The sequence below is a fragment of the Marmota flaviventris genome, chromosome X, assembly GCF_047511675.1.
Source record: "Marmota flaviventris isolate mMarFla1 chromosome X, mMarFla1.hap1, whole genome shotgun sequence".
Classification (NCBI taxonomy): Eukaryota; Metazoa; Chordata; class Mammalia; order Rodentia; family Sciuridae; genus Marmota; species Marmota flaviventris.
In genome coordinates this window covers 39,806,383-39,826,495 of record NC_092518.1, presented here as the reverse complement: position 1 = coordinate 39,826,495, position 20,113 = coordinate 39,806,383, and the positions used below count along the sequence as shown (strand labels likewise).

At 47.3% G+C, this 20,113-nt stretch overlaps 2 protein-coding genes across 3 annotated transcripts in view; both read left to right on the top strand.

Annotated features, from left to right (window-relative positions):
- Window positions 1-682: 682 nt before the first annotated feature.
- On the top strand, window positions 683-6,641 carry Cfp (complement factor properdin). The gene is made up of 9 exons (XM_027927329.2): window positions 683-850; window positions 937-1,087; window positions 2,629-2,804; window positions 3,255-3,425; window positions 3,557-3,748; window positions 3,951-4,124; window positions 4,376-4,567; window positions 4,725-4,836; window positions 6,415-6,641. The coding sequence occupies exons 1-9, from the start codon at window positions 787-789 to the stop codon at window positions 6,569-6,571; spliced, it is 1,389 nt and encodes a 462-aa protein (XP_027783130.2). The 5' UTR covers window positions 683-786; the 3' UTR covers window positions 6,572-6,641.
- A 4,594-nt stretch (window positions 6,642-11,235) lies between these two features.
- The window catches only part of Syn1 (synapsin I), a 53,862-nt gene continuing 44,984 nt past the window's right edge, over window positions 11,236-20,113 (top strand). For both annotated transcript variants that reach the window (XM_027927259.2, XM_027927260.2), the window contains exon 1: window positions 11,236-11,609. In XM_027927259.2, coding sequence (XP_027783060.1) covers window positions 11,236-11,609 — 374 coding nt within the window. The remainder of the gene's footprint in view (window positions 11,610-20,113) is intronic.

Genomic DNA, 20,113 nt, shown 5'->3' with positions numbered 1-20,113 from the left:
ATTTTACAGAGGAGGAAGCAGGCAGGAGGAGTGGTACCTGTCCAAGGGTACTCTGATTAAACATGGCTCAGCTGATTTCCTCCTATCCACCCCTGCCCAAACCCCTGAAGGTGTCCTTAGCTGGGCCCCCAGGGCAGTGGATATCCCCAATTCCACCCTTTCTGAATCCTTCCCCACACCCTGCCACTTCCCCTTCTCACTTCCCTTGTTGTAACAACCTCCCATATGCTGACCACAGGGAACCTCACTTTTAGGAAAGAGGAGGGTGGGGTTAAGTCAGGATGGAAGATGAAGCAATTGCCACCCATGAGGAGGGCCATTGTCATTTTACCCATGTTTAACACCCCCATGAGCTTGACCCTATAGTGTGGTCAAGATTGTACATTTTACATACAGGGAAACAGACCCAGAGAGGTTGAAGTGACTTGTCCAAGGTCGCACATCAATAAGATTCATCTTAGTCTAAACGCTGAAGCTCCATTGCCTTTCATTAAGAACTTGTCCAAGAAGTGAGGACTGAACACTAAGGTTGCTGAGTGGAGCAGAGAAACAGCGTGAGGTGCTGGGGATTGGGTGACAAACAAAACAGAACCTAGGGTAACACAGGAAATGGGGAGGAGAGAGAAGAGGAGGAGTCTGAGGGGACAAAACAGAGGTCAGAGCTCAAGAGGCCTGCATGATATCCTCCTAGTTCCTCCTGTCGCAGGTTCCTCTTTCCAGAAGCAGGTCAGCCCAGATAAAGCCAGACCTCCTCACTGGTGAGGGCACAGGGGCGCCACGCTCAACATGACTACCCGAGCGCAGGCCCCTCAGTCACTGTTGCTGCTACTGCTCACCCTGCCAACCACAGGTGAGTGAGTGGGAGCCCAGCTGTCCCCCTGAGGGGCTCAGATCCACCATGCTCCTGACCATTCCCTCCCCCTGGTCCTGTTACAGGCTCAGACCCTGTGCTCTGCTTCAGCCAATATGAAGAAGACTCTGGCAAGTGCAAGGGCCTCCTAGGGGGAGGTGTCAGTGTGGAGGACTGCTGTCTCAATGCTGCCTATGCCTTCCAGGAGAGTGGCAGTAGGCTCTGTCGGGCATGCAGGTTCGGAGGAACCTGGGGTTGGCAGGGGGCAAAAAGGTCCATGTCTCAGAACTAAGCTCATCCTTTCTCTGGGACCTCCAATGGTGACCCTGAAGGCCATGATCATAACCAGCTCAGGGTATATCAACCTTGGCACCATTGACATATGGAACTGGAAACTTCTTTGTTGGGAGTAGGGGGGCGAGTGCTGACCTGTTCCTTGTAAGTTATTTTGGAACATCGCTGGCCTTCCATTAGACTCTGGGAGCAACACCTACCAGTTGAGAAAACCAAAACTGTCTCTAGACATAGCCAAATTTCTGAGGGCAACTCCAGTTCCCTAATTGTGATGACAGCTCATATTTATCGAGTGCTTACTGTATATAGACACATCTATACATGGAAGGGGAGGAGTTCGGGGGAATTCTGAGGGTAGCTCCAGGCCCCTAATTATGATGATACCTCACATTCCTTGAGCATTTCCTCCATACTAAATGCAATGCAGGGATTTCTAGAGTCGTTCTAGTCTCCTAATCATGATTTCCTGTATCTTACATGTATGGAGCCTTACTATATTCCAGATGTATTTCCTGTTATTTCCTAACTCCTTACCATATATTTCAGATACACTACAGGGATGAGGAGCTTGTTGTTCAGGGGTGGGGGCGGTTTCCTGGGGATTTATCCCAGAGGTGTTCTACCACTGAGCCACATCCTCAGCCCTTTTTTATTTTATTTGAAACAGGGTCTTACTAAGTTGCCAAGGCTGGTCTCAAATTTGAGATCCTCCTGCCTTGGCCTCCCAAGTTTCTGGGATTACAGGTGTGCACCACCATGCCTGGCAAGGTTGGGTATTTTTGACAGCAGCTGTTGGTCCCTAGTCTTGTTGACAGGTCATATCTATTTAGCATTTGAGAGCATACCCTTACTGTGAAGGGGATGGGAATAGATCCAGGGTATCTCTTTTTCTTTCTTTTTTTTTTTTTTTGAATGGGGACTCAGGGGTGCTCTACCACTTAGCTACATCCCAGTCCTTTTTTTTTTTAAGTTTTATTTTGAGATAGGGTTTCACTAGTTTTCTGAGACTAGCCTCAAAGTTGGAATCCTCTTGCCTCAGCATCCTAAATTACTGGTATTACAGGTATGCATTATGGCACCTGATGATCCAGGGTATTTCTGAGGGGATGTGTGAACTCATTGGCACAATGACTCCTATTAAAAATTTCCTGTCTGCCTGCTACTGTGCAGGGCAATGGCCACTTGGGTTTCTGGCAGCAGTTTGGACTTCTAGTCCTTAAGTTTGCTTACTGTATCCCTGGCTTTGTCCTTGAGGATTTACAGTGGTAACTTTAAGGCCCTGGTTATGAAGGAAAGTGACATTTATCAAGCACCTAACTATGTGCCCACCTATTCTCATTCAATTCTGCAGTATCCCTAAGTGGTAGGTACTCTTGGATCCATGCTGCACATTTACACAGCACCCACTTATGGGCCTGCTTCTAGAGTTCCAGATGCCATCCTGTCAATTTGCACCAGGATAGGACATGTGTACTTCTCCACAGGCTCCCACGATGGTCACCATGGTCCTCATGGGCCCCCTGCTCAGTGACATGCTCTGAAGGCTCCCAACTGCGACATCGGCGCTGTATGGGCAGAGGTGGTCACTGCCCTGAAAAGGTGGCTCCTGGGACCCTTGAGTGGCAGCTACAGGCTTGTGAAGACCAGCCCTGCTGTCCTGGTGAGGAGGATCAGCAAGGCGGGCAAGCACTCCCTGTCACCTGGCCCCAGCACCAAAAGAATCAGTGCAGAGGCCCTGAGGACGAGCCTGTGCCTGATGCTGCAAGGAGCTGAGGGCATTCTGGTGACTGGAGGAGAATGTGGGAGGTGAGGCTAGAAAGGTGAGGGAAGCTACAGTGAGGACATTGACTTTAGTCAGTGATTTGGATTGTGGGCAGGGTAGAAACTCAGTCTTACTGGGTTTGGGAAGATGACCAACTGTACGACAGGGGTCAAGCAGAGGAACCAGGATGAAAGGTGCTACTGTAGTCCAGATGAACAGTAATGGTGGGCCAAGTCTGGGGTCATGAGATGTAGGGACAGGATTAGCTGATATGGGACACACAAGAAAGCCAGGAACACTGATTGACATCTCTGCCTCTATACCATCTGCCCTTCTCCTCTCCGACAGAGATGGGTGGCTGGTCTGAATGGGCACCCTGGGGGCCTTGCTCTGTCACCTGCTCCAAAGGAATCCAGACCCGCAAGCGACTATGTGATCGCCCTGCCCCCAAGTGTGGGGGCCACTGCCCAGGAGAGGCACAGGAGTCAAAGCCCTGCGACACCCAGAAGGTCTGCCCCAGTGAGTGAAGGCAGCCACAGGACACTGATGGGGGCACCCAGGGTGGGTATGTGGAGTTTCAGCCGGGAACTGCCAGGTAGAGAGGATTCAGCAAGCCTGACCATGTGTACATCCTCCCACTCCTACCACAGCACATGGGGCCTGGGCTGCCTGGGGCCCTTGGAGCCCCTGTTCAGGCACCTGCCATGGTGGACCCCACAAGCCTATGGAAACACGAAGCCGCACATGCTCTGCACCTGAGCCCTCCAAGCAGCCTCCTGGGAAGCCCTGCCCAGGAACAGCCTATGAGCAACGGGGCTGCACTGGCCTGCCACCCTGTCCAGGTACGCGGGGATGAGGCTGCTGACATGGGCCTCCTCCAGCAAGCCTTTTGAGTCAGGGCACAGATGGTCTGTCATTTCAGGGAATAGAGTTCTTATACCATGTGATAATGGAGGCGTTCATATGGGGACAGTCTGTCTCAGAGTCTAGGGGCTGCGGAGATTGGGGTGGCCTTTCTCTTTACTCCCTTTATTCCTCCAACAGTGGCTGGAGGCTGGGGGCCATGGAGCCCTGTGACTCCTTGCCCTGTGACCTGTGGCCTGGGCCAGACCCTGGAACGAAGGACATGTGATCACCCTGTGCCCCAGCATGGTGGCCCCGCCTGTGTTGGTGATGCTACCCGGTCCCACATCTGCAACACAGCCATCCCCTGCCCTGGTCAGTACTAGGAGGTACCATGTCCATACTTCAGGTCCCCACCTCCTGCCCATCTGTTGCCCAATTCCTATTACTGAGGCTTTCCTGCCTCTAATTCCTCCTTTCTCTGTCCTCATGCCTTAGTTTCACCTGTGGTCCCCCATTCTCACATCTGATCACCCCCACTCTCTCCAACAGCTTTTGTTCCTTCCCCTGAGCTCCCTTATTCACTCCCTAGTTTGATACAAGCCCCTGTTAACCTGTCTGTGCAGTGGATGGACAGTGGGAAGCCTGGGGAAAGTGGAGCATCTGCTCCCGCCTCAACTTGAAGTCCATCAGCTGTGAGGAAATCCCAGGCCAGCAGACACGCACAAGGACCTGTGTGGGCCGCAAGTTTAATGGACAGCGATGTGCTGGGAACTATCAGGATATCCGACACTGCTACAATATCCAGAACTGCCTCTGTGAGTGCCCCCATAGACAACACTGTGAGGGTGGGCAGCCCACACAGGGGCAAAGACTTCCACCTGTGCTGTGGACCACCATGTCCCTGCAATCTTCCTCTTGTCTTCCCACTGAGACCTCCAGTTCTCACTCTGTGATCCCCTCCCCTTGTTACAGTGAAAGGCCAGTGGTCACAGTGGAGTACCTGGGGATTGTGTACACCCCCATGTGGACCCAACCCCATCCGCGTCCGCCAGCGCCAGTGCACAGCCTTGCTCCCCAAGTTTTCGTGAGTGAGGGGGCAATGGGTGCCTGGGAGGGAATCATGATGTTGAAGGTAGGAGAGTCAGGCCCCCAACTAGGGCTTTCACCACAGGGTCTAAGGTGCCTACCTTACTGAGTGCCATCTCCCAGCCGCAGGAAGAAGCAAGAAATTAAGAGGAGAAAGAAGATACTTGGGGAGAATTCACAGCCTCTGTGCCCTTTAGTCCCTCACACAGTCACTCAGCTGTTCTCCCATTCACTCAGTCCTTCATGTGTCCATTCCTTCTGTGTTCTGGGTTACCATTCTTTGAATTGCCCAGTCACCCATGACTCCAGTCACTCCTTTAGCATCTCACTGTCCTTTTGGGCCATAGTTACAGAACCCAGATCCATGAATTCCTCCAGGGACCCAGGTGAGCAGAGCCCTGACAGAATGCATACACGGAACAACTGGTGCATGGCAAAGGGACTGACACCATATCCTGGGTCCAGGAAGTTGATCAGGGCTTCCTGGGAAGGCAGGGGTCAGAAAAGACATTGCTGGCATTAAGACAGTGAGCACGGTCTAAAACACAAGTGAGTGGCCACACTAAGTGATCACTGGTGACTAGAGTGGCCCAGGTGTGGGAGAAGGTTAAAATACCTATCCCTTCCTTATTTTCAGGTACATCAAGCTACTAGTTAAGCAGGCTTTTTCAGCTCTTGGAAGGCCTGGCATCTGGGACATGATCTTCTAGCTCTGGGGTTCAGAGTAGGTCCCAAAGATGAGTTAGAGGTGTTGAATAGAGGTGCAAAGGACTTGAATAAGTAAGAGGCTGAATGAATGAAGGACCAGCTGAAAGAATTTGGGTGGAAGTGAATGGATGGCTTGCTTAGTGGGAAAAATAATCCAGGCAAAGGTCTTTCTGGACATGGGACTGAGTTTATATAAAGTGGAGGAAGCAGAGACATTGGCTTGGGGCAGGGATTTGGGCCTAGCATCAAGGCCTTGAATATCAGGACAAAACATTTGGATTTTTTCAGGTGGGGAATGGGAAGAGATAAAGGATTTTAGAGGTAAGAGAAGGTAGCTCCTATCAACAATTAACAGCCACCAGCATTTATTGAGCACTTACTCTGTGCCAGGTACCACTCTGAACACTTTACCTGAGTTAATTCATGTATCCTCACTCTGCCTGGTGAAGTGTGTATTGATATTATTATTCCTATTATTACCATTTTGTAGATAAGGGAAACAGGCACAGGAAAGCTAAAGAAATAGCCCAATATCATATCTAAAACGTAGAGTTGGGCACACAGTGGGCACTCATTAAGAATTTTTTTTTTTTTTTTTTTGGTACTGGGGATTGAACTCAGGGGTACTCGGCCACTGAGTCACATCCCCAGCCCTGTTTTGCATTTTATTAGAGACAAGGTCTCACTGAGTTGCTTAGCACCTCGCTTTTGCTGAGGCTGGCTTTGAACTCATGATTCTCCTGTCTCAGCCTCTCGAGCCACTGGGATTACAGGCATGCGCCACCATGCCCAGCTACTTATTAAGAATTTACTGAATGCATTCTTGCCTTCCCTGAACTTCTTTCTTCCATTCCCCTTATCATCCCAGGCCCACTGTTTCCACGGTCGAAGGTCAGGATGAGAAGAATGTGACCTTCTGGGGGAATCCACGGCCAATGTGCGAGGAGCTGCAGGGGCAGAAGCTGGTGGTGAAGGAGCAACGGCCATGTCTACATGCACCTGCCTGCACAGACCCTGAGGAATAGAAATCCTAATATCTGTCACTTCTACCCTGCTCCCCTTACCTCTCAGACTTCAATAAACCATCCTCTTGGGGCTCTTCTAAGATTCCTTAAAGGAGGAAAAGCAACCTGACCCCCTCCCCCAAAGTGAGGCAATAGCATCTTCTAGAGGAAAGTCACAGCAGCCTATTATGGAAAACAGTATTTTCCACTGTGGCTGCTTCTTAGAAGGTGTGAAAGTAAGTGTCAAACCCCAACTTCCCTTTGCCACTGCCCTAATGCTGTCTTGGACCCTCTAGTACCCGAGGACTGCTCAGCACGTCCCTCTGCAGAGCTCTGCTTTGTGGATTTCATGATTGGCTATTCCCTCTGGCAAGTACTTCTTGATTGGCCAGAATTCTGGCTAGTTGTTATCTCCCTGCCTCCTGAAGCTCCCTAGGTTCCCACCCACAAGATCCTCTCCGCTGGCCAATTCCATGTCAATCTACCATGAACAGCGGCAGAGGCGTGGCCAGTGTTGGCGCCCTGCCGAGCTAGCACCTGCACCCACCCACTCCCCAGCAGCCCAGTTCCAACACCACAATTACCAGTGACAAATAGCTTCGGGAGGCTGGGGGCGGACTGAGGAAGTGGGTATGATGTGCTTTGAGCTGAGGTGAGGGTATAGAGAAGTTAGAGTCAGCATCCATCTGGAGGAGCCCCTAGGACAAACCCAGACACATATTCCTCAAGCAGTTGTTCATTTCACTCAACACTTAAGCGTCTGCTGTATGCTAAAGCTAAGTTTGGGCATCTGGGGTGGAGGAGGGCTGGTAGAAGGAGAGGACATCTGAACCAGGGAACAGACTCAGAATAGGCATTCCTTTCATTTGAACATCTATTCAACACTTAACGCCTACTGTATACTAACAATAGTGCTGGACATCAGGGGACATAGGAAAAAAAGAGGAATCAGAGCAGCACGTGCCTGCACAATGAAGAGAAAAAACCCAGACCCCAGTGCTCTTAGCATTTGCTTATTAATTTACCACTCACTGAATGCTGAGCCCCTCCTGATGACCCACATAGGAATCATTACAATAATTATGGCAATAGCCAATACTTAGAAAGTACTTACTGTGTGCCCAGTAGTGTCTTAAGGCTTTCCATAAGCGTGAACTCATTTAATCCACAATAAACCCATGAGGGTCATTATTTTTCTCATTTTGCAAAGGAGAAAAATCCTCATTTTGCAAAGGAGAAACCAGCCACAGAAAGGTAGTGGGCTGGACATTTTTGAAGCACCATGGATTGTGGTGCAGCCTTAAATATCAGAAGCAGAGTTCAAAACTGTACCGTTGGTAGAGAGGACCCCTCTGTGTGTGAAGTGTCAGGTGAGAGATTTGAGACACCTGGAGTCTTTGTCAGCACCCTTATCTGACTTCTCTGGATGGACTTCCCATTATGTAAAATGGGCTAATGGATGGGTTGAAGTGAAGACAAGTCAATGAGTACTTGGTCATTTTGGCAAGACTAAGTCAAAGTGAGGGTTTCTGGTGGCTACTACAAGGTGAGAGAGAGATGTGTGTATAAGAAAATGGCAGCTCTGTGTGTGCATTATGAGGTACATATCTTTGTGTGTCTATATGCTATAGACCTATGGAGTTGTGCAAGAATTAAGAATGTATTGAATATATATGAATGGTGTGAGGTTACAACTGTGCATGTGTCTTAACTGTGAAATAGAGCATGTGTGTGTGTGTGTGTGTGCACGCACATTAAGGTGGCATAGATATGAATGTATAGATGTGTTCCTAATTAACAACGAGGAAAATCATTCTTGGCCTTTCCGTATGCTCATTCCTGCTGAAGAAGATGGAGACAATGTAGAGAAGCCTTACCTCTCTGCCTCCAGGAGTTGAAATACTCCTGGGGGGAAATCTACATCTCCCACAAAACAGTCTACAAAATATTACTAGCAATCAAATCACCTGGAGGCTACAAATACCAGGAACCTGGGAACCAGGTCCCTAGGAAGAGGCATAGCTTGAAGACAGTCCTAAGGAGCCAAAATTTAGGCCTAAAAGAGCCAGAGAGGTCTAGAGACCTTCAACTGCTCCTGTTCCCCAGAGAGGTCATCACAGGCCCTACATAGCTTTTTTTTTTATTAGCAGTGGAAGCACATATTTCAAAATATTCAAAGAAACCAATTTGTGGGCAGTTCCCATTTGGAATGCCAAGAGTGCATTCTGGAGGGAGGAGGGAAGACCAGCCAAAGAAAAGGCCTGGAAATGGGACTGAAGATGGCTGGGACGTCAGAGACAGTAAAAAGGATGACTTAGGTGATGTCTAACTTGGGGACTGTGGGAGCCTAGGGAAGAAGAGATGGAATCTGAGTGGGTGGTTCCTGGAAACTGACCAAAGGCAGTCCCCTGAGAGAGGGAGAAAGGGAGAGGGCATTCCTAGAAGAGGTTACAGCACATGCTAAAGTACAGAGATTGCGGGTGATCATCACCTTTTTATGATAGAAAAAAAAAAGTCAGGGATTTAGTCACTTTCCCAACCATATGGTGAAAGTCTGTTTTGAACTCAAGCACTGTGACTCCAGTTCCCACACTATTGGTCTTAGGTCAGTGATGGATGAAGCAGAATGAACAAATGAATAAGTGAATGATTAACCTGAAAATCCCCCAGGCAAAAGACTCCAAATCTGCCTACTTGGATTATCTTCTGCCACCTCATCTGATCCGTTATCATTGCTCAGTACGTTAAGGCCCTATACAATATGGTCCCTGCTAACCTCTCTGATCTTGTCCCCTACCATAAACCCCCTCATTTTGTTCTAGTCATACAGGCATTGGCTGTTCTATCTTCCTCCACTCCCCACCACCCATACTGGGAATTGACCCCAAGGGCACTCTACCACTGAGCTACATCCCTAAGCCCTTTTATTTTTGAGACAGGGTCTCACTAAATTGCTGAGGCTGGCTTTAAACTTGCAATCCTCCTGCCTCAGCCTCCTGAGTCTCTTGGATTACAGACAAGCTCCACAATGCCCAGCTTCCTGGCACATTCTTTAATATATATATATATATAGATAAGGGCTGGGGTTGTGGTTCAGCGGTAGAGTGCTCGCCTAGCACATGTGAGACCCTGAATTCAATCCTCAGCACCACATAAAAGTAAATTAATAAAAAATAGATATTGTGTCCAATTATAACAAAAAAATAAAATATTAAAAAATATATAGAGATGGTAAACTGAACATGACCCTTTGGGAATAACCTGGAGTTCTTGGATTCCCTTATCTGTAAAATGGAAATTATATTATCCACCATAGGATTGTTGTGAGGTTTGGATACAGTCAGTCAACAAACATTTGTTTTTATTGAAGTCAGGATCTTACAGGTTTGACAGAAGGGCTCCTAAATCTCATTTGCTCATGTGCAGATATTATTTGGCATCCTGCCTCTGTGGAAACTTTTCAAGTGCAGGGGAAGACAATCATGGACACTAATGACACCAGGTTTGAGCTGTGTCCAGAGAAGAGAGATGGGGCATGTAGACTGAGTGTTGTATGTGGGAATGGGAGAGCAAACATGCATCAAGGCTAGTGCTACAAGGAATATGTCTGTGTTGCATATCTTGGTGTCTCCATGATCATCTGTGGGTACATATTTTGTCTGGGTGTCCACACTTGTGTGAGCTTTTCCAGGTCTCTGTGTGTCAGCATGTTGTCCATGTATGTATGCATGTGTGTACTCAACATGCTCATGTGTTAGTTACACTGAGTTTATGTCTGTATACTTAAATGGGTATGTGTTCTCTGTCTGAACATGTCCCCGTGTTCCTTTACTTTTGTGTGTGTCATTCCTGTGTGACTCCAGACCCTTGGCCACTGGAGGCAAGGGTATGTACATTGCCCAAGTCTCCACCTCCACTTGTCTGGTGCTGTTTACACTGCCCCCATGCCCTTCTGTCTGCATAGCTAAGACTGTATGGACATGGGAGATTGATCTCCGCGCGGGACACTGCGTGTGACCTCACTCCTCGCTGAGGGGGTTATATCTCTACTTTTATGTCTCCCAGTGTGACTCCACACCCACCCCCCAAATACCTTACCTCGTGAATATCAACACTGGAAAAGCCCAGTATTTGGGGTGGGGTGAGGTTCTTGTATATGAGTGCAAGTGGATGCAAGAAACAGGATGAGGTGGTTGGGGGTGTGCGTGCCGGACGACCCCGACCCTCCGGACAAGTACCCCACCCCCACTCCCCAAATTGCGCATCCCCTACTGGAAGGGGGAGGGGAAACAGGATGCGGCGTGGCGCGTGCGCAATGCCAGCTTCAGCACCGCGGACAGCGCCTTCGCCCCCGCCTGCCGGCGCGCTCCACCACCGCCCCAGCACTGAAGGCGCGCTGACGTCAGTCGCCGCTCCGCTACAAACTCCCCTTCCCAGTCGTTTTGGTCCCGTCCGCGCCGCCGTGGGTCCAGCCGGACTGCACCACGCGAGGCGCGAGATAGGGAGTCACGGGCGCGACCATCCGCGCTGCGGCGGCGGCGACTCAGCGCTGCCTCAGTCTGCGGCGGGCAGCAGAGGAGTCGCGTCGTGCCTGAGAGCGCAGCAGTGCTCCTGGGCCCCGTGAGGTCCGCCCCCGCGGGTCCTGATCAGACTGCCCCTAGGACCCCCTGCCCCAAGCCGCAGCCATGAACTACCTGCGGCGCCGCCTGTCGGACAGCAACTTCATGGCCAATCTGCCGAATGGGTACATGACAGACCTGCAGCGCCCGCAGCCGCCCCCGCCGCCCTCTGCCGCTAGCCCGGGAGCCACGCCCGGTTCCGTGACTGCCACAGCCGAAAGGTCCTCCACAGCTGCCCCTGTGGCCTCTCCGGCAGCCCCTAGTCCCGGGTCCTCGGGGGGCGGTGGCTTCTTCTCATCGCTGTCCAACGCGGTCAAGCAGACCACAGCAGCTGCGGCCGCCACCTTCAGCGAGCAGGTGGGCGGCGGCTCTGGGGGCGCAGGTCGCGGGGGCGCCGCCGCCAGGGTGCTGCTGGTCATCGACGAGCCGCACACAGACTGGTAAGCCACTGCCGCGCCTCCCCGTGGGCCTGGGTCCCCAGATAGTTCCACGGTGAACGAGCAATTATCGAGCGCCGCTTATGTGCCTGGCACCTGACCCCTCACCCAAATTATTTTCCTGTAAATTACTATGCTGGGCGCTTCCTGTATGTCCTGCCCTTGCCTTCCCAAAATCTTCTCGATGGATTCAGGGGGCAATTATCTTTGCCTGTCGTGTACGTCTTCCTCAATCCTTCTCCCAAAAGTCTTTGACTTCAGTAGATCCTGTGAGACTTCAAGAGCCAAATGTGCCCTGCCACCCCTGCCCCATTCTTGCCCTGAAGGCCGAGTCCTCTAATGAATCTTGTAAGTATTTATGGAGTACCTGCAGTATGCCTCACCCAAGAGTCCTTCGCTAAGGCCTTTGACCTCAATGAATTTTGTGAGCATTTTTTGAGAGCCTATACACTGTTTTCTCAACCCTTGCCCTCAGACCTTCTTTCTAACAGGTCTTATGAGCATGTATACAGTCAGTGAAATGTGTCTCCCCTGGCCCCCTCCTCAGAGACCTTTTAAACCATTTGGTAAACACTGATGGATGTGCCTGCTGTTTATTCCACTCCAGCTCTTCACCAAGACTTTGCCTTTAATGGATCCTGTGAACCTTGATTGAATGCCTTCTGAATGCCCCAACTCCAGGGCCTCTCTCCAAGGGGACATATTTTCTCCAAAGGATCTAGAAAACATTTATTAAGTGCCTGATGTATGTCCCATCCCCCAAGGCCTCTCTCAAACAAATCACTTTCTTCCAGTGAATTCCATGAGCATTTTTTGAGCCTTCTCTATGTGACTCATCATCAGATTCTTTCCTAAAACATCTTTTCCTACAATTAATCTAGAAAGTATTTATTGAGTGCTTCCTGTATCCCGACCCCCATTAGCAAACTACTTCTTTAGAGGACTTTCCTTTGGTGAATACATCTAGCTTTGATCAACTACCTGCTGCAGTGTGAGCCCTATCTCCAAATCCTTTACCCAATGCCTTTTCCTTCAGTGGTTTCTCACAGCATGTGTTGAGCACCTTTTGCATGACCCAACCTTAGACCTCTCCACACAGGCCAATGAGCATTTATGAGGTGCCTTCTGTATGTTCATGCCTCTTCCCCAGAGTCTTTTTCTTGCAGTGGAGCCATGGAGCACATATGCAATGCCTATGGCATACAGGGAGTATATTCCCCTCCATTACCACTAGGAGAACCTGCCCCAATCATAAGCCTTCTCCCCGAGGTATTTTCCTTCAGTAAATCCAGAGCCCATTTTATAAGGGTTACATCTTCCCATTCCCTTCAATACCCCTAGAATTCCCCCTCCCAGTCTTAAGTCCAAACCAAAGGGGCTTTTAGTCAATCTAAGCCAGTAAACATTTACTGGAGCACCTACTCTATGAGTCATTCTCAATATCTTTTTTCCAAGTCTCTGGAATTTTCTGCCCCTACCTCAAGAGCGCATTCTCCAAGTATCTACTTCAGCCTAAATTTATTGAGTACCATCTGTTTACTATTTAGATCACCCTTCCCCCTAGGACCCCTTACCCTACAGCCTTTCTTATTTGTTCTACAGATATTTATTGCATACTTTCCATGTGTCAAAATGCAAGAAGCACTTATTAAGCACTACTGTATTCTAGGAAGAACCCTCCTTCAGCTCCCCTTACTTCTAATCCCAACCACTTGTTGGCTTCACTATAGCTTTTCCTGCATTCAACCCCACAATCATTTAATGAGCACTTATTGGATACTCGGAAGAGCCCCATATTCTCCTCCCCCTCTGTGGTCCTAATCCCCCCTTTAACAATCTCTATGCTGCCTTTCACACTACACAGTCCTGAAAGCTCATGATGTGTATTATTTCCCATCTGTTCTGACTATATTCCCTCCTCCACCTAGCCATCTTCCCAGCTGTGCTCCCCTCCTATTAACCCAGAAAGCATTTATTAATCTCTTTCTGTATTCTGTTCAAATAAACGCATGTCCATCCTGCAGCAGACTGCTTCACTCTTTTCTCCATCTACATTATAAAGCATTTATTGAGCGCATGAGATAATTCCTTCACAAACGTCCATTCCCCAAGGTGCTATCCTCCTGGCTAAATTTGCTCCATTGAAGTCAACAAACATTAATGAGGCCCCTGTTGGATTCTGGTAACCCCCTTCTTTAGACTTCCTTTCTCCTCTTTGACCTTCCAGACAGGTTCCTTATCGCTTTTTCCTGCATTCCATCAAACATTTATTATCTACTAAATACTGACAAGTCCTTTCCCCTTTCCATAACAACTCCACTGTTTTCTATTTTTTTCTTCTAATTTGTCCAGCCAGCACCTGCTGAATTCAGTGCAAGAGCCTTCCTTTCTATTCTGCATCCCAGAAGCCCCTCTTTATCCTAACAGTTCCTCCAATATTTTCTTCCAGTCTTCTAGCAAATATTTATTTAGTGTCTACTAGATGCTCAGCGTGGGAACAGAGCCCTGAAACACCAACTTGCAGACTTTCAGAACTGTGAAAGCTTCGGGGATTTCAACCTGGAAAAGGAGGAGCTTTGAAAACTTTATAACAAATGCACACCTCAGTACAGTCTGACACCTTCCCTGAAACTTCACCAATCTTGTTTCTTCCTGAGTCTCAATTCCTGCATGGTTTAAAATTGCAACATCTGAGTTGAGACATCTCTCCCTTTTAGAGACAATTTAGTCCAGTATTTTTCAAACTGTGGGTCACATACTGGCTTAAGAGCAGAATGTCACTTTCTTCATGAAGGAGGATAAACGAAGGTAGAAAATAACAGAGTATGTTACACATAATAAGTGGAGCTGTTTAATAAAACTATTATTACAATAAGATATATGACATATACTATATAATGCACATGTTATATAATGACTTTATGGTGTATAATACATCTATATGTGTATATTTTTCTTCACGAAATGGAATAAAACAGAATAGGAGATATAAAACTACATTGCACATGGTAAGGTAATTCTTTACTGGAATTTTATTTGAATTATATATGTATACTCATATTCATTCTACTATACATTCTAGAGACATATACACATAAAATATAATATACAACATTTTGTGTGTTATAAATTATATAAGACATAGCCCAAGTTCTATTTTCTGTGTAACATATGTCTTATATAATATATATGTGTGTGTTTCATGGATTATTATGTAAATGTGTATATAGTGAGTTATATAAACTATATTTCTTATTGTGGCTTCTTTTCTTAGATAGACTTCCCTGGAAGCAGACCCTTCACTTAGCATCTCTGTTGGTCTCAGAGGCTCATTTGATCGGTGATCCATTCCCTCATCTTTGAGGGATACCTGGGCCTTGTGTCCTCGCCCACTTCTAAGGCTCTGGCTGCTCTATTTGTCCACTTACCATTAAAGTTGAGCAAGGAGTATTAACAGATACCCAAGTGCATTGCCTGGGTGTCAAACATTCTCCTCCCTGTCCCCAATATGTACCAGAAGCCCTATCTCCTCATAACAATCAAGGTCATGTCACTCTGCCAGAGAGTGACGTCTCTTCACTCGACATGAGAAACCTGAAGTGCCCAGGTGGTAATTATAACTTAGAGTTTAATGGGATTCTTGCTGTGTCCCCTGGTAGCAGTGTTCCCCCTTGGAGAAGCAGGACCTCTAACCTTGCAGAGCCCTGAGGGAACAGGAAGCACACATTCCAAAAGTGGATCACTGGGATTGATGGTAAGCTGGGCCACTCCTACTTTAACCTCGAGTTCCCAGACTCATGTACTCTACCTATTAGGAACACAGCACATATAGTGGACACTGATTTCGAGTTTACTGTGTTTGGGAGGATGGTACCGACTCTTGTATGGTATCAACCCCAAGATAGGGTCTTAGCTATGTTAGCTATGACTGCAACAAGCAATGTCATTCTATCAGGCCAGTGGCTTCTGGGTGGTTGGTATATAAATAAGCTCATCTGTTGATTCCATGGTCACAGTCCACTTTTTAATTTTTCTTTTTGCAGTACTGGGAGTGGAACCCAGACCTTCAAACATGGTAGCAAAGTATTCTACCACTGAGCTACTTCCCCAGCCCTTTTTTATTTTTTATTTTGAGACAAGGTCTCACCAAGTTGCCCCAGCTGGCCTCAGAACTTGCAATCCTCCTGCCTCACCCTCCCAAGTAGTTGAAATTACAGGCATGTGACACCATGCCTGGCATCACAGGCCACTTTTGCATTTCTTTACTTTGCTGTAATATGTGTCCTTTGGTTTGATGCAATGTTTATGTGGGATCCCATGCTGCTGGGTCAAACATTGTGTAAGCCCTTGGACAGTGATGCTGGCTGAAGTCCTTTAGTCAGAACAGGCAAACCATACATAGAATATTCCAGTCAAAAATAGATCACTATTCTTTCCAGGGTGGAAGGGGCTTAATGTAGTCAGCTTTCCCCCAGGTATCTGGTTGGTCTTCTTGAGGGATGGTGTCATATCAGAGACTCAATGTTGATCTCTGTTGCTGGCAGATTGGACACTCAGCTGTAATGCTGTTGGTCCCACACATAGCTTACTTCTCTGCTGCTATTGCCACTTCATTTGTGTGCCCATCTGCTAGCACTGGGGCGGCTGATTAGAGAGGCTGGCTGACATCATCTGGCTGACTCATCCTGTCTACCTGGTTGCCTAGTGCTACTTCCATGGTGGATTCTGCCTGGTGGGTGTTAACACACAATAAAAAGATCTTCTCTCCTCCCTTTTTGCCCACTTCTATATGTCCACCCACATTTCTATGCCCCACACTTCCTTGTCCTGATCTTCCAACCTTTTCCTTTCAGGCCTCTGAGCAACCAGCCAAGCTATTCACCATTGCACAAAAACAAATATATGTATTCTAATCTTGAGCCATTTCTCTTTTCACAAAAAGTGACAAGTGGGCAGCCCAAAGATCTACCATTAGGATCACTGCCATTGTCTTTTATTCAAAGTGGGGCTTCCACCAACAGACTGAGACAATCCATTTGAAGACCAAGCATAAGCTTTTCCATCATTCATTAGCTTGTTGTAAGGAGTCCCTTAGCTGAAGGAGGCATCAGCATAACAATTGTGGAAGAGGTAGGGATCTGGGTTCCCTGCTCATGCAGATTTCTTGGTCTTGCATGGGGTCAATCCTAGCTGCTGGGCCCATTTGACCTTTTTATATGGTGTGCCTAGAAGAACCCAGCCCATAATGGGCTCCTGATGCATAGTCACTGGGTACCCCATGGTCAAGCATTATTTATCAGAGCTCAGTTCTGCAGTAGGATTTTTTCTCAAAGGCATATAATTCTTTGCTGCAGATGGTATGGCCTAGCTCCAGAACCCCAAGGGCCTCCCATTTGGGTTTCTCATAGTCTCCATACATTTTTCCTCACTAGTGACACCTCCAGTATTGTAAGATCTGCCAGATCATATGGCCTAAGTGGCAGGACTTCTTGCACCATAGACTGCACCTGCTGCAGATCCCTTCTGTGTTCTGGCCCCCACTCATAGCTGGCAATCTTACATGTCACCAGAAACATAGGAAAGAGTAATATTTATTTTCAGGTATGGAATGTGCTGCTTCCAGAACTGATGGAGGTATACTGGGTATTTTGCTTTGCTCTTCGTGGTGGAAGTTGCAAGATTAAATGATATGTCCTATCCTTTGGAGGGATTGCCCTGGCATGCTTTGGACCGGTGAATCCACAAAATATTACTAATGAGACTTTGTAAGGTTTTTCTCCTGAAATCTGGGGCACATGTGTCTTATCACGACAATATTCTAACCATATCTTGCATAATCACTATGATGTAATTGATATAATTGTCCAGTGTGATAGTCTGTGGGATGTCCAGATGGTCCAGGTTCTTTTGCCTATATTGTGACACAGGGTGAGAAAGATAACATAGCCCTATGGCAAGACCATCAGTGAATATTTTTGTCAGTCCCACATATGAACTGTTTCTGATCCTCTAATTAGAATTGAAAAGAATGCATTCAGCAAATCAGTGATATACCTGAGGTCTTACTTATCTACTGTAGCAATGATAGCATGTCCAGTACAACAACTACAATCAGAGATATTACCTGGATGTACTTGCAGCAGTCTTCACATCCATCCAGCCTCCTCTAGGACCAAACTGGTTAAGGTAGATAAGATGGAACCACCACTCCTGCATTGCCTAGATCTTTCTGAGTGGCCATCATCCCTAGATGCATATAGCTTTGCATTTGATTTACTGTTTATTTGTTTTATTTATTTATTTTTTGATGGTGCTGAGGATCAAACTCAGGGTCTCATGCACGCTAGACAAGTGCTTTACCATTGAGTTACAGCCCCAATTTTCTGATTTGATTGGGGCATGCAGGTGTGTCCCATTTCAGAAACTTCCATTCACACCTACTACAATTGTTCTTACCTCACAGGCCAAGTAACCCATATAGGAGTTCCAGCAACTACTAAACATGCCATTCCAATTATGCATTTGTGAACTGGGGAAGTGACCACAGGGTGGGTCCTTGAATCCAGGTGACACACTTTGAGCAGGACCTTGTTATTGGTCTTTTTTGCAGGAAGGGAAGTGGGGGTAGATTCTGAGAGGGATGGCAATGACTTATAAGGCATGTTTAAGCAGAGAGAAGGTCCATATTCTCACATGGGGATGTGAGCTGCTTCTCCAGGCATAATGAGTTCAGGTGAGTCTTTGAGTTCAAGGTGTTTAACTTTAGCTGCTCATATATCTCCATCCCAAGCCTCAGGGTCCCACTCCTGTCCTAAGATTGCTAAGTCTGAAAATTTAACCTTCTCTGAAGGTCTTCCACACTTAGAATTAAACCTTTTTTTAATTTTTAGTTGTAGATGGACATGATACCTTTATTTTATTTATTTATTTATATGTGGTGCTGAGGATCAAACCCAGTGGTGCCTCACATATGCTAGGTGAGCGCTCTACCACTGAGCCACAACCCCAGCCCTAGAATTAAATCTTGAGCCTGGTCCTCTCCTCTGTCTACTCTGGCTGCAGATTAAGGTTTCCTTAAATGTAGTCAGGGAGATCCTCCAGCTTTCACATTTTGCCTAGAATTGGTGATTATTCATCCTGAGCATATCAGATATTTCTGCAGCTAATCAATGGTATTTATCAGTCATCCCAATCTGGTTAATTTCCATCATATCTCTCAAGTACCAGGGATATTTCACCAATTGGTTCTCTACTTTCCACCAGATTCCTATTACAGACCATCATCAGGAAAAGTCACTGCTGCTTCCAAACCTTAGGGTCCTGTGCTATCATCCTCCTCATAGGAGAATAGGTTACACAGCCTCTCTTCCAATTACTAACATTTCTAATCTCAGAAGATCTACTTATGGCCTAAATGGCATCTGACTTGGAATGCAGATTAGACCTGCTGCAAAGTATTTGTGTGACTATATCATATCAGGGGCTATCTGTGATCCAACTCCCATCACTAACGTCTATAGTATATGTCAGTTCCCATTTATGCTGACCCAGCTCCAGAATCCTATTAGAGTTTTCTTTGGAGTTTGACTTCTCTGGCCCACTGCTTTAGATTGGATTCCTGGAAATAGACCCTGAGGTGGAGATTTGCATGTGGTGTTTTGGGCTCTGCATCTGTGAGAAACATAGAATTCAGTGAAACTTAAGGCTGAGCCACCATGTGATTGAATCAGAAGCTTCAGCTGATCCCTGGCAGAGAAAGGGCTCTGGAGCCAGAATGGCCCTTCGGAGCTGGTCCAAAATGAGGCAAGAAGGCTAGGCTTTGTACCCCCTCAGAGACCAGAATTTGGCTAAGGGCTGCCCTCAGAAATAGGTCTAAGCTTAACCAACACACCCTGTGACAGAAGACTGTTCCCTGTGGGGACAAAGCCACGAGCTGTCAGCAACTGATATTCAAGATATCTTGGCCCTGAAGAGGAGGCCTGAGCAGAACACCACAATATCCAGCACATGTATGGTCAGAAAAGCTTGAAAACCAGTGATATACACTTATTGTTTACACTAGCCATCAATTTATAGATGAAAGATGTGCAGATCTGAGAGAAATTATTTTCAATACTTGTGAAGGGGAGAGTGTTGGTGAAGATGTGTATATGAGACAGAAACAGACTGAAGGAAACAGAAAGATACAGAGACACAGAAAGGAAAAGGAAATAGCTGTACTTGGGGTCTCTAGTGAATGTCAGTTCTCATTTATGCAAGTGTATATGTGTCAGAGACCTGACTGTACACATGCCAGTGACCAGTGGTCCTGAGTGTGTCTCCTCTCCTCATCCCCCTTCTATGAGAAACCTATTTGCAGATGAGCTTTCATCTGTGGAGAGGCCTGTCAGGTAGGAATCTTGGGCGTATGGAAAGAAGCCACTAGAAACTGGGCTCAGCTGGGATGGGGCTGGTGACAATGACATAGCAGTTTGTGATGTGCCTCTGCTGCTGCTGCTCCTCCTCCT

What these genes read in the sequence shown, in the direction of transcription:
- Cfp (XM_027927329.2), top strand. Translation starts at nt 787, where the DNA reads ATGACTACCCGAGCGCAGGCCCCTCAGTCACTGTTGCTGCTACTGCTC. An exon ending in TGGCCTGCCACCCTGTCCAG is followed by an intron (nt 3,749 to 3,950) that starts GTACGCGGGGAT and finishes TTCCTCCAACAG; the next exon opens with TGGCTGGAGGCTGGGGGCCA. An exon ending in CAATATCCAGAACTGCCTCT is followed by an intron (nt 4,568 to 4,724) that starts GTGAGTGCCCCC and finishes CCCTTGTTACAG; the next exon opens with TGAAAGGCCAGTGGTCACAG.